The sequence below is a fragment of the Taudactylus pleione genome, unplaced genomic scaffold (assembly GCF_031769625.1).
Source record: "Taudactylus pleione unplaced genomic scaffold, aTauple2 ptg000290l, whole genome shotgun sequence".
Lineage (NCBI taxonomy): Eukaryota > Metazoa > Chordata > Amphibia > Anura > Myobatrachidae > Taudactylus > Taudactylus pleione.
Genome location: NW_028284692.1, coordinates 11,389,522 through 11,403,748, shown reverse-complemented (window position 1 = coordinate 11,403,748; position 14,227 = coordinate 11,389,522). Strand labels below are relative to the sequence as shown.

Genomic DNA, 14,227 nt, shown 5'->3' with positions numbered 1-14,227 from the left:
AATATCCCTCTCTAGCAAGTGAGATGGTATCCAGCCCCATCCCATTGCACTATTAGGACCCTCTCCGACGAGAGGTGCCGCGGACCCCAGTAGGGTAAAATCAGCCTAACCAGTGATTGGAGGGGGCGCACCGCTCATACTTCAGCAAGGTGGACGCTTTATAGACGCTGCCGTTCTTTCCTGCCCTTGAAATAAAGCCAACACAAGAGGAAAAAAGGGGGAGGGAGGGTGGGAGATCAGCTTCAAAACAGGCAGTATAACCTTACAGACCTACCCACACTCCTACTAACCACACCCCTTACACAACACTCCACCAATCCTAACCTAATGTCAGTCTGACCATACAAAAACTCACATCCTTACCTAACTTTATTAACCCCACGCATCCCTGCCGAGGGGTTTATGCGCCCTCTGATCTATCCGAACCTCGGTTATCTTTGTTTTTGGTGTGCACATTCATATAGTTTTAGTACATAGGAGCACATCATGCTTTACTGGGAATGGGGCTGCTTTATGTGTAAACTGGAGGCTGGTTTTGTAGGTTTACAGCTATACTGGTTGCTGTCATCACATAGAGAGCATTTGCTCTATGCGTTTGTAGCTTTGTAAATGACCCTTATGGACTGTCCTCTGCAGTGTCCTTCTTTTCATGTCAACCCCTGCCCTGATCTATGCCTTCTGCTGTTATCATTCATTTAGATTGGCCATCTTGTTCTAATGCTGCTGTATTATGTCTCATTCGTTGTAAGTACTCTCTTGGCATTAAGTCAATATCTAATTCTCTGTGAATCAGCTCCAATAATGTTACGATGATTGTGAAGTAATGTGTTATCTGAAGATGAATCTAGAGCTCCCAGTACACCAGAGTCTTTTCTAATGTAATATAAATAAACTCAACACATCCTCACTTCCATGGGATTCTCTGCGACGCTCTCCTGGGGCCCTGCATGGAGACAGATCTATGGGACTGTGGGTCTCATTCAGAACTGCTCGCAAGCGGGTCGATGTTACCCAAATTTGCATGCGCACGACGGAGGGAGCTACGTCGTGCGCATGCGCGAGACCCGGCTAGTGACAGCCAAGCTGTCGCTCCGGGTCTCGCACCAAAGGGGGCGTGCTGTCGATGGTGAGTGCAGCACGCCCCCATTGGTGGGCGTGCCGGAGGCGTGGCTGCCCAGACGGAGGCGTTCCCATGGGAACGCCTACTATCTTGGTCCAGCCCCACTGACATCACTAGTGATGTCAGTGGGAGTGATTTTGGCTCTGATAGAGCCAAAATCACTCCAGGGCTTGCGGCAGCGAAACCCTACCGCAGGGTCTCGTCGCAAGCCCGATGGTCGCGATGGTCTTGACCATCGCGACCATCATCATGGACACTCGCATAAGCTGTGGGTGGTAACCCACAGCTATGCGAGCGTCCAAAAGGCCGCTCCAAATTTAAATAGGATGGCCCGGATTCAGAGCGAGCGCTCTGGTCAGAGCGTCCTGCTCTGAATCAGGGCCTGTGCATTTAATTATGCACTTGTTTAGTATGTGATTAGTAACGTCTTTCATTATATACTGCTAGGTATATTCTCTGCCCTGACATGCCTTATATAATGCTTTAGTCATCTTAGTTCTAATTAGCGGCAATTTTCTGCATTGATTCTTATGGGGCCTATCCACTATGCGACCTGAACGTCTGCGTTCAGACCTTCAGGTCACCGAGGTGCGGTACCTGCACTGAGCGGCGTTCACTGAACGTCAATCAGTGCACCGACCTCCTATCTCTGAACATGCCGAACCTGACGAGTGTCGTCAGGTTAACGGGCATGTTTAGTATACAGTCAGGGTCGGCAAGGTCCCAGCATGCACGCGCATTGCTGGTCCTTGCCGGCTATCCATTATACGACTTTGTGAACAATGCGACCAAAACCTCCTGGTTTTGGTCTGATTATTCACAAAGTCGTGTAATGGATAGGCCCCATTACATGTGTATAGCAATTCAATGTCGTCAATGAAGGAGCAAAACAATTTGGTGAAAATTTTTATCTATTGGGTTTTGGATGTCACAAATCAACAAACTTTATCAAGTTGGAATATAATTGTGTAAAATAATTTTCAGAAAAGGTAGCCTTTCTCACAACAAGTTACTAGCTACATAAACACTAAAACATTTTACAGATTTAGTAATATAAGGGGGGCTCCAGTTAGCCCCATGCACAAACCGCTTCCACATCTTTGTATTCCCCCTAGCCCTTGCATGTTGCCCGCACTTACCCTGCTTTAGAACAACTGTAGCCACAGAGGGACATGCATTATCACCTCATTCACTTCTTAGTTGTCTGTGACCCCGTTAATATAGGTTTTTTTTTTTATTTGACTTTTTTGTTTATGGTGTACATTTTGCTGACTGTAATGCAATTAAAGATGGTTCCAGTAGAGGAGCTCAGAGTGACAAATGTAAGAGGAGCAGGAGCCCCTGGTAGGCAGTGGAATGGGGTCACCTGTAAGCACACCAAGCCCTCTGTACACAGTAGGAGCACTACACATGTATGGTAATGCCACCATCTGCCCGTAATGATGAACTGGGGTTCTAGTAAAAGAGTAAATATACATCAATGTAACTGATCCCCCAAATATAGTTCTGTATATTAATTCTTGGCACCAGATATGACTCTGCACTTCAGTCTTGTATTTAGTCAGGTATTGTTCTGCACAATAAACTTGGCTTCAGGTGTGGCTCTTCACACGGGTTGGTTAGAAATAAGGCTCTGCAACTTAGTCTTGGCACCAGTTATGGCTTTGAATTGCACGCTAGTCTTATGGCCTATATAAAGTGTTTCAGATTATTTTGTGTGCACCAAGTACTGACCTTCCTTTATTTTATATCTATACAGCCAAAGTGTGCACTTTGTTACTTTACATTATAAACAGTGGTTATTGTTTATTTAGTTTTTTTTTCTTGCAGCTTTGTTTTAACATTTATTTTTATTTAACATAAGCTAATCATTTTAACTTGTATTTCCTTGATTGGCGTAAAAAGTACAATATGATGCTATCTTGCCCATCAGACATTCTGCAGAAAGAGATGCCTGTGGAAATGCTAAAACTGTTTCTGCTCTCCCTGCATGTTGGTAGAATATTTGTGCCTCGTGCCTCAGTGCCATTACTAGTTCCTAGTGAATGCACAGGCTGCATCTCATGAATATTGGTTCAGCCCACAAAATAACTGCATCCCTTGTCTGTAGGTAACTGCATTTTATGGTCTCTGTAATTGTAATCCTTAATACCTCTTTTACATTTTATCATGTAGTCTGCTTGTATTTTGCAGTACAGTAAGTAGTTGGCACCAGTATATCACAGCTATTGTTACATAAGTGTCTAATTTCTCAAGAACATTGTGTATCCTTTAATCGTTTACATCAACATTACAATACAAGACATGGAAAAAAACTAATTAAGAGGAAGGTAATGATGTAATTTACTTGGCTTTAATTATACCCATTATTTGGAAATGCCTGAACCACTTTCATCTCATACAAATTGTTATCTGGGGTGTATTTATTTTGATCTTTACTGTACAACCATATAAACTACATTAATAAAATAACAGTGATATGTGAAACAGAGATATAGATTTCTGTACTGTGCACATAATTCAGTTTTTAAATGAAATCTTGGAAGTGCAGCCTGTGCTGTGGAGTTGGGGTGTCGGTACAGCCTGTGCTGGGGGTTATTACAGCCTGTGCTGGGGGGTCGGTACAGCCTGTGCTGGGGGGTCGGTACAGCCTGTGCTGGGGGGTCGGTACAGCCTGTGCTGGGGGGTCGGTACAGCCTGTGCTGGGGGGTCGGTACAGCCTGTGCTGGGGGGTCGGTACAGCCTGTGCTGGGGGGTCAGTACAACCAGTGCTGGGAGGGCGTTAGAGCCTGTGCTGGGGGGTAGTTAGAGCCTGTGCTGGGGTGTTTGTACAGTCTGTGCTGGGGGGTCGGTACAGCCTGTGCTGGGGGGTCGGTACAGCCTGTGCTGGGGGGTCGGTACAGCCTGTGCTGGGGGGTCGGTACAGCCTGTGCTGGGGGGTCAGTACAACCAGTGCTGGGAGGGCGTTAGAGCCTGTGCTGGGGGGTAGTTAGAGCCTGTGCTGGGGTGTTTGTACAGCCTGTGCTGGGGGGTCGGTACAGCCTGTGCTGAGGGGTCGGTACAGCTTGTGCTGGGGAGTCTGTACAGCCTGCGCTGTGTGGTCAGTACAGCCTCTGTTGGGGGGTCGGTACAGCCTGTGCTGGGGGGTCAGTACAACCAGTGCTGGGAGGGCGTTAGAGCCTGTGCTGGGGGGTAGTTAGAGCCTGTGCTGGGGTGTTTGTACAGCCTGTGCTGGGGGGTCGGTACAGCCTGTGCTGAGGGGTCGGTACAGCTTGTGCTGGGGGGTCGGTACAGCCTGCGCTGTGTGGTCAGTATAGCCTCTGTTGGGGGGTCGGTACAGCCTGTGCTGGGGCCTGTATTGGGGAGTTGGTACAGTCTGTGCTTGGATATTGGTACAGTACAGTAGTATCAATATGATGGGTATGTTAAACTCATTCTGTACAGAAGCGCTGGTTATCAGTTTCTGGGAAATGGAGTAAGCACAATACAAAGAAGGCTACTCTTTCATCTGTTAAAAGCTTCAGAAAATACACTTGTAATAAAAACTGTAGATGTAGGGTGTCTGGTGATCATGACAGTCAGTCAGGTCTAATCCATATCTGCACCCTTATTACCAATCCCAGTGAGTCAGCATCTGGACTTGTTATTGACTTGACGTCTCTAAGAAACTGATTTTTGTTCCTATAGGATTAGACAAGTACTGCCATGTGCCTTAGCAGTCCCTATGTATGTGGTATCATACATAAGGACATACAGTATTTATCAATTAATGGGTTTTACATTTGATCATTTTGTTTTCGTATTGCTGCTATTCGCAGCATAAAAAATTAGGTTTTGTCCAAATGTACTAAAAACAACAATCAGGGACAGGAGCTACAAAAGGAACCCGCCCCTAGAACGTGTGAGAGATGAACTGGTCGCTAATGGGATCACATCACTATTCTTTCTGGACACCGCAGCGGTACTGTACGTGCACGGCAGCCATTTCCTGGTAGTTTCTGTGGTATGTAGCCCACAGGCTACTGTGGCTAAAGCCATCTGAAGATGACCACACATGTGCGGCCAGCCATTGCTGGGGAGAATTCCTATGGAGCCCTCTCCCGGTAATTTCTGCAAAGTGTAGCCCATAGGCTATAGTGGCTAACGCCATCTGAAGGTGAGATTAGCTGCCGGAGCCAGGTTCTGAATGCTCGGTAAATCCGACAGCCTAGCAGCCCCCATAAAAAAACCTATGGAGGGATGCTTCTGCTGTCCACGTTACATGCGAGGGTTCCTTAATAGTTGTGGGTACCCCATGAAAACTGATGTATGCATGGGATATGCTGCAAATATTATTTGATAAATAGTGTCAATGCATTTTATTTACAGATATTCTATTTATTCTACTGCACTAGAATCACAAATTCTGACTTTCCTATACTGATTTAACTAGTCATAAGGTAAGATGCGAGTTACTCAAAATCATCATAAACTTTAAACTCTCTAAATTGATTTTGCATAGAAAACTGAGTTTTACATTTAGGCTTTTCTTTTTTCTTTAGCCTTTGTCGCCATCTAGTGGACAAGTAGTAGCTCAGTTAAACTTCACATGCTGTACCCTGTATTGAGTTCTGTGTTTTCTGTGTCTTAGACAATAGCACTGCTTATTTAATTTATCTGTAATTAGCGTATGAATGAAGACGTGTCGAAATACATCTGTATCCTAATTCACCCTAGCCTCAATATGCCATGTGACGAAAGTGACCCGCTCCAAGCTGTGTAGCTTAGCAACATTTCCTTTAAATTTGAATCATATTCACACCGCAGACATGGCAAAACACCACTCATTCCGTACCAGACACACAAAATGGAACTTGGTGTGAAAAAAGCTGCATCCGCTCCATCGTAGCACGTCGTATACAGATTCAGACTCAGTCCCACAAGGATATGCAAATGTTGCACATCAAATTAATCAGTGCAGTCTCATTAAGTGGTTTTCTGGCATCACATTGCAACTAATACCCCCTTCAGACATACGACCCGGGAAACTTCCTACTCAGACCCGGGAATTTCTTCTGTGCAAATTCCCGGGTATTTGGTCGAGACCCCCCTTTCACACTACAGTGTCTACCCGGGAAATTTCCAGGTAGACCCCTTTCATACATAAGCAGGGTTTTTTAGTTTTTAATATTACCTGCCTCTCCTCTGCCCTACCCAGCCTATCCCCTCTCCGGCTGCCGCTGATGTCATCATCATGCAGCAGGCAGCCGACCAATCACTACAGGCATTTTATTTTATTATTATTAAATTATTTAAATGGGCCCTGGTGGTCCAGCGGGAGTGCGGGCGGCCCACAGTGGCAGAGACCCGCCGGCAGGTGTCACCGGCGTCTGGGGGTGGTGAGCAACAGCGCTGAGCATCCTATAGGACGCTCTGCGCTGCCAACTCTAAGCAGCAGCGCTGAACGTCCGCGCTGCCATCTCAAAGCAGCAGCGCTGGGCGTCCTATAGGACGCTCTGCGCTGCCAAATCAATGTAAAAGCTGCTTGGTGCAGCCCGGGAGTAGTAAATTCCCGGGTAGCACCATTCGGACATAAGCAGGGTAATTTCCTGGGACTTAAGTCCCAGGAATTCCCTGGTTGATTGAAGGGTCGGCTACCCGGGAACGTGTCCCGGGTAGGTACCTTTCAGACATGCGCGGCAACCCGGGAATTTGGAAGAGGCAGGCCAAATTCCTGGGATTCTCAGCATGTCTGAAAGGGGTATTAGATGCACATTCAAGCAAAATGACACAAAAAAGACGCTCTCCGCAAGCCTCGTCTCACGGGGCCTGGTGCACCAGCAAGGGCTGTTTGGTGCGACTGCAGCAATAGTATAAGGACACATCTGTATCCTTAATGTGCAACATTTTCTTAAGCATTACACAGAAATGACATAAATGACGGACATTATTGGAAATGCAATTTTTGTCTTGTTGGCTTTGGTTGAAATGCCTAAAACTCCCTTATATTGTAGTAAGTATGTCCTAACAAATGAAAGGGTAGCATGTGTGAATCAATAGTGCATTATAATGGCATAAGGCAGGAGGGGATGCACATGATCAAGGACCCCAGGAACAGGCAGACCTAATAGTATACTCCTAGCCAGGGCCATAACAAGGGGCTCTGTGGGCGGCACCATGGCTTCCCCACGGCCTTTGCTTCTGGCTATCAGGATGCCTGTAACGGCACCCTGCAGCCAGGATCGTTGCTGCAGCACTGTCCAGACATGCACATTGCAACCTTCACAGTCCTCAGGACACTCTGGGCAGTGCTGTACTTCCTGGCGCTGGCACCCTGTTCTCTCAGTGTGATGTCATCTGGTCAGGGGGTGTGTCCAGTCAGGGGGTGTGGCCAGTACAGGGCGCAGTGACGACTAGTAACGGCACTGCTCCTAGCAGTCATTCCTCTTATAAGTAATGCTTTTATTTATGGAAGAACTCAAAGAAATGTGTACACCACCCTCTTTTGAGATGTCCTGGGTTCTCAGTGTTAATAAAATGCAGTGTATCGATGGGTGATATATATCTGAACTTTGTATCTTGCTTAATTGCAGGAGATGAACTAATGCGATGTGTGGATCTTTACAACCAAGCACAGTCCAAATGGTTTGAAGAGATGGTGACAACCACTTTGGTAAGCACTAGAATAAACATGTGGAATTTGTTCACTGTATTCATATTATGATGTTGAAATATTCCATCTTATTGGTTTAGGAGAGGGTTTGTAAAAAAGACTTCCTTCTAGGTAGCAGAATAATACAGATTCTAACTTCACACCATCAGCATGTTTACCAATTATCAGCAAGTAAGAGACCACAAATAATGATGAGTAATATAAAGTATTGTAAATAAAAGTATAGTAGACCCATTAATTCTTGTAGAATGAAGTTCTGAAACATCTACCATGATGGGTCCCAGCTCTCCTGTAATCTGTTTTTCTGCTGTGCAGGAACTGGAGAGGTTGGAGGTGGAACGCGTTGAGATGATACGTCAGCACCTTTGTCAGTACACACAGTTACGGCATGAAACAGACATGTTTAACCAAAGTGTAAGTATTGAGGCCAAATTGAACATATATACATACTAGCAACCCGCCCCGTCTTCGGATGGGAGTAATTTCATCTCGCCAAAGCCCCCTGCATCTCATAACGACCTATGCAATGTCTCCACAGTCCCCTGCATCTCACCGCAGTCCCCTGCATCTCACCGCAGCATCCTATATTTCCCCACAGCCCCTTGCATTTCACCACAGGCCCCTGCTTCTCACTCCTGTTTCTTACCACAGCCCCCTGCATCACACCACAGGCCTCTGCATCTCACCACAACCCCCTGCTTCTCACTCCTGTTCTCTGCATCTCACCAGTCTCACCACAAACCCCACTGCTGCTGCCTTGCTGCTGGTTGGGGCCCAGCCAGTGGTATGTGCTCGGAAGGGCTGAAGGTTCATGAATGACAGATTTGTAAATTGACTACCATAAGCATTATCAGCAGCATGTCCCCAGGGCTGGGGCACCTGTGCATATTCCACAGCCTCCATGCACACATCTCCCCAGCTGCAGAACATGGAGATGTGCAATGTCCTCTTTCTACAATGTGCCCTGTATTTCCTGTGCTTCCTGTTGAGCCGTGGTGTCCCTGTCCGAGAACAGCTCTATCTTCCATGGGAGTTTCCATCCTGCTCACCGGGGGTGTGTTGCTGAGTGGGAACATCATGCTGGAGAGGGAGCACTTCATGGTGTAGGAGTGTTGGCTGGAGTCTTCTTGTAGGTTCAGCGTAGGGATGGACATCGGAATCCGATGATTACTAACCATCAATGTATTTGTTGTACACTTATTGTAGTGTTTGTACCATTTGGTGGTGGCAGTCCGATGTTTGACACAGTCGAATTGAAATCATTCGATGGTGTTCCGATAGTTATTTGTATTTATTGAATTCCTTATCGCTATGCCTCCCCTGCCTCCTTCCTGGCTACTGCGACTGCATCAGGGCACCTTCATTGGTTTGTTGGAGGCGGTCTCTCACTCTCTGTCTGCCTCAGGCATGATCCTGCTCAAGCCCATACTCCCTCCCCTCTCTAGGCTGCTACTAAGCAACAGGGCAAATTGTTAGGTCTGATTGGCTCTAACTTTGTTGTTTCAACACTACGGACAGCTACTCCACTTTAGCTTGGTGTAATATTACTTTTTTTCTGTGACTCCTTCACTAAAATAGTCACTTCTCACAGATGAATGGTTCATACACCTAAACCTTCCTCAACCAATGCTGTATAGAATAGTGAAAAGCCCATCAAGATCCATCCAGTGGTTCCAGAGCTTAGCCCGAATGAACAGACAGACCCCAGAACTGGGAACTTTATTTTATACATATTTTACTTAATTGGGTGAGAAGAACAATTACTAAACTACATGTTTCTTTTGTTCCTATAGACCGTAGAACCTGTGGACCAGCTGCTGCAGAAAGTGGATCCCACCCAAGACAGGGAATTATGGGTGAAGGAGCACAAGACAGGCGACATCAGACCCATTAACATGGACATATAGTCTTCTGTTGCAGAAGTTTTGCTGTTCTCTTGGTTTCAGAGTTATTTATATAGCTGCAGCCTGGATATTGTAAACTGCTGTAAAATATACAAGGTCATTTATTGCTGTGTCACCAAATAATTATTTTTAATAGGGGGACACTGGGATTTATTTGTTGGTTTCAAGCTATGAATGTGGAATGTAGAGAGTGGCATAATGTAGCGCGTCACACGTGCGGCCAAGACTCTTGGTCTGTGTTTGATCAAGGTTTCTAAGGTTTTGAACACTAGATGCCACATAAAGACAATGTAAGACTCATATCTACATAGCTTAAACAAATGCACAATAAAAACAAATTATGATGAAAAAGTGACCATAATAATGTGGTTTTCCAAACGAAGGCTAGAACTTGATCGATTCCACCCCTTATCTGAGAGAAAGAACTCCAAAATTAGAAGTTAATGGTGCCTGATTTGCTAGAACACAGAGCTACTTAAGCACTAGCCACATTCATACTGGTAAATCTATATAACAGAGCGGACCACAAACTTTAGAACTCCAATTTAAAGAATCTGCATCTCAGAAACATAGGGGCGATCAGAGAGTTGGTTAAAATACAATATAGTTTCTTTTTTTTTTCAACCATGGCTCTAGAAAATGTTATACAGCACAGTCTGAAAAGCATGAGTTCTGTACTTCTGAATGAAAGTCATTAAATGTGCATCCCTATGGCCTCCCCATACACAGGAAAATAAAATAATTTGATCTAAGCTTTGAGGGACACGCTATGTCCAATTTGGCCACTGAGTGGTTGACCTAATTGGATGAATTAAGTCACTTGACGTTCAAGCCAACTGATTGAATCATGTGAGACCCAGTTAGCACAACTTGCTGAGGACACTGCACACTGGCATGATATGGTCGACAGATGACTACATTTTCTTTGAGTCCTGAACCACACCTAATCTATACCTGTCACATGTTCATCATCATTGCTGATTGCCTGCAGTGATTTGCAGCAACTTTGGTATAAAATAACTGGTCAGCTATATAATACAGTATCAGAGACTGCTGTACTGTACATTTGGAATCTGTACAGTAAGGGCCTGGACATTATATACATATATTTATAGTCTGCACGCCAATAATTCATTGTGTTGTGTTGTATTACTACTATATTCTGTTTTAGCAGCCCCTCTTCTAGGAAGTAATCAATTATTGTAACTCTTCAGGCCATGACTTCTGAACAATTAAATGAAATGAATAATTATGGCTTTGCAGTCCTTTGGTTGGTAAAAGGTTAAGCCTGATGGGAATGAATGGTACAGTGGATAGATGAAAAGATTATTATATGGAGAGTTTGCCATGTGCATTGTTCATATCTATTCCTAAAAGGATAGAGAATTATTGGACATAGAGAACGTTCTAAACAAGCTTAGCAAGCTCATTACCCTGCAAATCATTTTACATACTGTAATAGCAACTGCAACAGTTAACAGGAAAAATAAGTGAGCTGCTGTGATTTGCTCAGACAGATTGGTCAGTTCTATTCTTTCAAAGCTAATGCAGCAGACCAGTGACTTTACCAATCCATGTTATGCCGAACATCCTTTTTTCTTCTAACTCTTTATTTGCTGTGCCACATTATTGACAATGACCATAGATTTGGCAGTATTCAATGGGTTTATCATGTAATAAATTACAGTATGCACCAATGAACCATCACACAGTTCTGTACAAATATTGAAGCCCAAACTATTAACAGTAGAGGAGTCCATTTCTGTACCAAAGGAATTTCTCACATATCAAGATGCCTATTGGATTGATATTCGTACTGTATACAAGTAAAAACACCAATGACGTGAAAGGGACAGGGAAGTTACATGCCTGTAGGAAATATTACTACACGGGGAGCTGAAGTTATAGATAAAATGTCACTAAGTAGCACATGAATTCTACAATCCACATAAGATGTTCTTTTTATGTTTTCAGAACTTTTAATTTTCTAACCAATATGAATGGTTAACTACTGTATATTGAGGTGTTGGGTACCCAATTTCAATTTAGGGGAATATTTTTTCTATAAGTAGCGAATCTGAAAATATTCTAGAATTTTTTTTTTTGATGGACTGACTACAATATAATGTCATTTTCTATTAGAAATTCTTTATTGAGGACATAAAAAATATTTTTGTCCATTTTTCTTATAAATTGTTTTTCTTGCACATTCTTAAGAAAATAAACTTTTCATAGTCATTCTTTGTCCATTTCAGTTATACTTTCCTATATGAGGTTAAGTTTCAGTTCAAAAACTTTAAATGCATGTTATTTTTTTTTTATTGCATTGACTAAACACTGTCAGCTATTCTTTTCATTGCCATAAGTAGTAAGAAGTAGCTGCATAAATGGTTTTAAAACTTATCTAATATGATGTACAATTACGGCAAGATTTCTATTCTTGCATTTATAAAATTAGGACATTTTGCAGTATAAAGGGTGTTAGTGAATATTTTAAGGGGTTCTGTGATTGGAAGTTCTGTTGAATACTATGCAGCTGTAATTGTGTTAAATAAAATAATTATTAACAGTTCAGAAAGTAAAAAGTGGAGTGGAGTTCTGGGCTATCAATATGTGGCACATCACACCGGTACATGCTGATATGTTGAGTGTTAAGGTGTAGTATACTAATGTAATATGCATACTCCATATTCATGAAAAACACAAATAATATGGCTTGTAAATATTGTATGAATTGTCCTATAAACATTGGTAATCCGTGAAATGCTCCACATTCTTTGAAAATATTATTTCACAATTTAAAATAAAAATCTTTGCAAATTAGTTTTATAACATATATTAAATTTGTTTCTAACTATTCACTTGTCCAGTGACATCAGTTTATCCCAGTCACCCAGATTCAAGTTAGAGTTTGGTGATGTATTCCGGACCATAGCCCCGGTAGCTAACGCCGTTTCATACATTGTCCCCCCACAAGAAAAATATAAATCACATTGTCCTCTACAAGAAAAATGTTAAAAAAATTGTCACCTACAGGAAAAAATATAAAACACATTTGACCCCCAGAGGAAAAAACCTCACACATTGGCCCCCAACGGAAACAACACAAACATAGCACCCAACGTAAAAAGTGAACCACACACATTGTCCCCAACGGGAGAAAAAAAACACAGTTTGTCCCTAACAGGAAGAAAAACAAACACATTGTTCTCCATGAGAAAAAAGCCACACACATTGGCCCACACAGGAAAAAGAACACATTTGCCTGCATAGGAAAAAAAACACATACACATTGTCCCTCATGGAAAAAATATAAAACACATGGGCCCCCCTCAGAAAAAATAACAAACACAATGCCCCCCCTCATAGAAAACAAAAACACATTGGCCCTTACAGAAAAAAATCAAATACATTGACCCACAAAGAGAGAAATAAAAATAAAACACATTGGCCTCCACAGGAAAAATACAAACACATTGTCCCCTATAGGAAAATACAAACACATTGGCCCCCACAAAAAAGAATCCACATTATTTATAGCCCCAGCCTCCCACAGGGTATACAATCGGGAAGCCGGCTGCCTTAATATCGGCAGCCGGCTTCCCGACTGACATATCCCGGCGAGGGTGAAATGCCGGGCGTCTAGATGTAGACGCCTGACATTTCCCCAACGCCGGGAGACCGGCGCCCGGCATCCCAATCGAAGGGATGCCGGGCGCCGCGAGCAGACAGCCGTGGGGGGGAGGGTTAGGTTTAGGGCACCCGGGGGGGACTTAGGGTTAGGCACCCCCTCGGGAGGGTTAGGGTTAGGCTAGGGGGAGGGGTGGTTAGGGTTAGGTACCCCTGGGGGGGACGACTTAGGGTTAGGCAACCCCCCGGGGGACTTAGGTTTAGGCAGCGGGAAAGGGGGGGTTTAGGGATAGGCACTTAGAGGGGGGATTAGGGTTAGGCACTTGGGGGGGAGATTAGGGTTAGGCACCCCTAAGGAGGGTTAGGGGGTTAGGTTAGTCAATTCTTACCTATTGACTATCAGGATTTCCAGCGCTGTCGGGCTTCCGCTGCTGGGAGCTCTGCTTTGGTCGGCCAGGCATTGCCTGGAATCGAACCATGTGGCCTGTGGTATTTCATACCGATTCTCCCCACAGAAACTGACCTGACCTGTTGGTAGCAGAGGAGGGAGAGAAGGTCCCACTCCCTCAGCCGCAGGCAGCACCAGCACCCAGCAGTGGCTACAGCCTTGGAGCCCAGTAGAGGCTGCAGCCTCAGTCACTGCAGAGATTGTGACAGAGAACTATGTGGGCGTGACTGCGATGCGGCATGTAGCTGCGTAACCTATGATGTCACACTACCACGTCTCCGTAGGTCATGGCCCGGGATGCGTCTGAACCACCCAGAAGTACCCAGCGCTGCCTAGGCCCAGAGTTAGAACTGGGTGGACACTGGAGCAGTGGAGGAGATGCCCCTTCAGGGCGGGTGCCTCCATTGTCTCCGTTAGTTATGCCCCTGCACTTGGCAATTTCAACCAACATCCCTCATGTACAGTAAGTTTGA

General features: G+C 44.4%; 1 protein-coding gene across 6 annotated transcripts in view; it reads left to right on the top strand.

Moving 5' to 3' along the window:
• GAS7 (growth arrest specific 7) overlaps nt 1-13,552 on the top strand; it is a 473,968-nt gene extending 460,416 nt beyond the window's left edge. For all 6 annotated transcript variants that reach the window (XM_088482672.1, XM_088482667.1, XM_088482671.1 and 3 more), the window contains 3 exons: nt 7,693-7,772; nt 8,088-8,186; nt 9,566-13,552. In XM_088482672.1, coding sequence (XP_088338798.1) covers nt 7,693-7,772; nt 8,088-8,186; nt 9,566-9,679 — 293 coding nt within the window. In that variant the 3' untranslated portion in view covers nt 9,680-13,552. The remainder of the gene's footprint in view (nt 1-7,692; nt 7,773-8,087; nt 8,187-9,565) is intronic.
• Nucleotides 13,553-14,227: the final 675 nt, after the last annotated feature.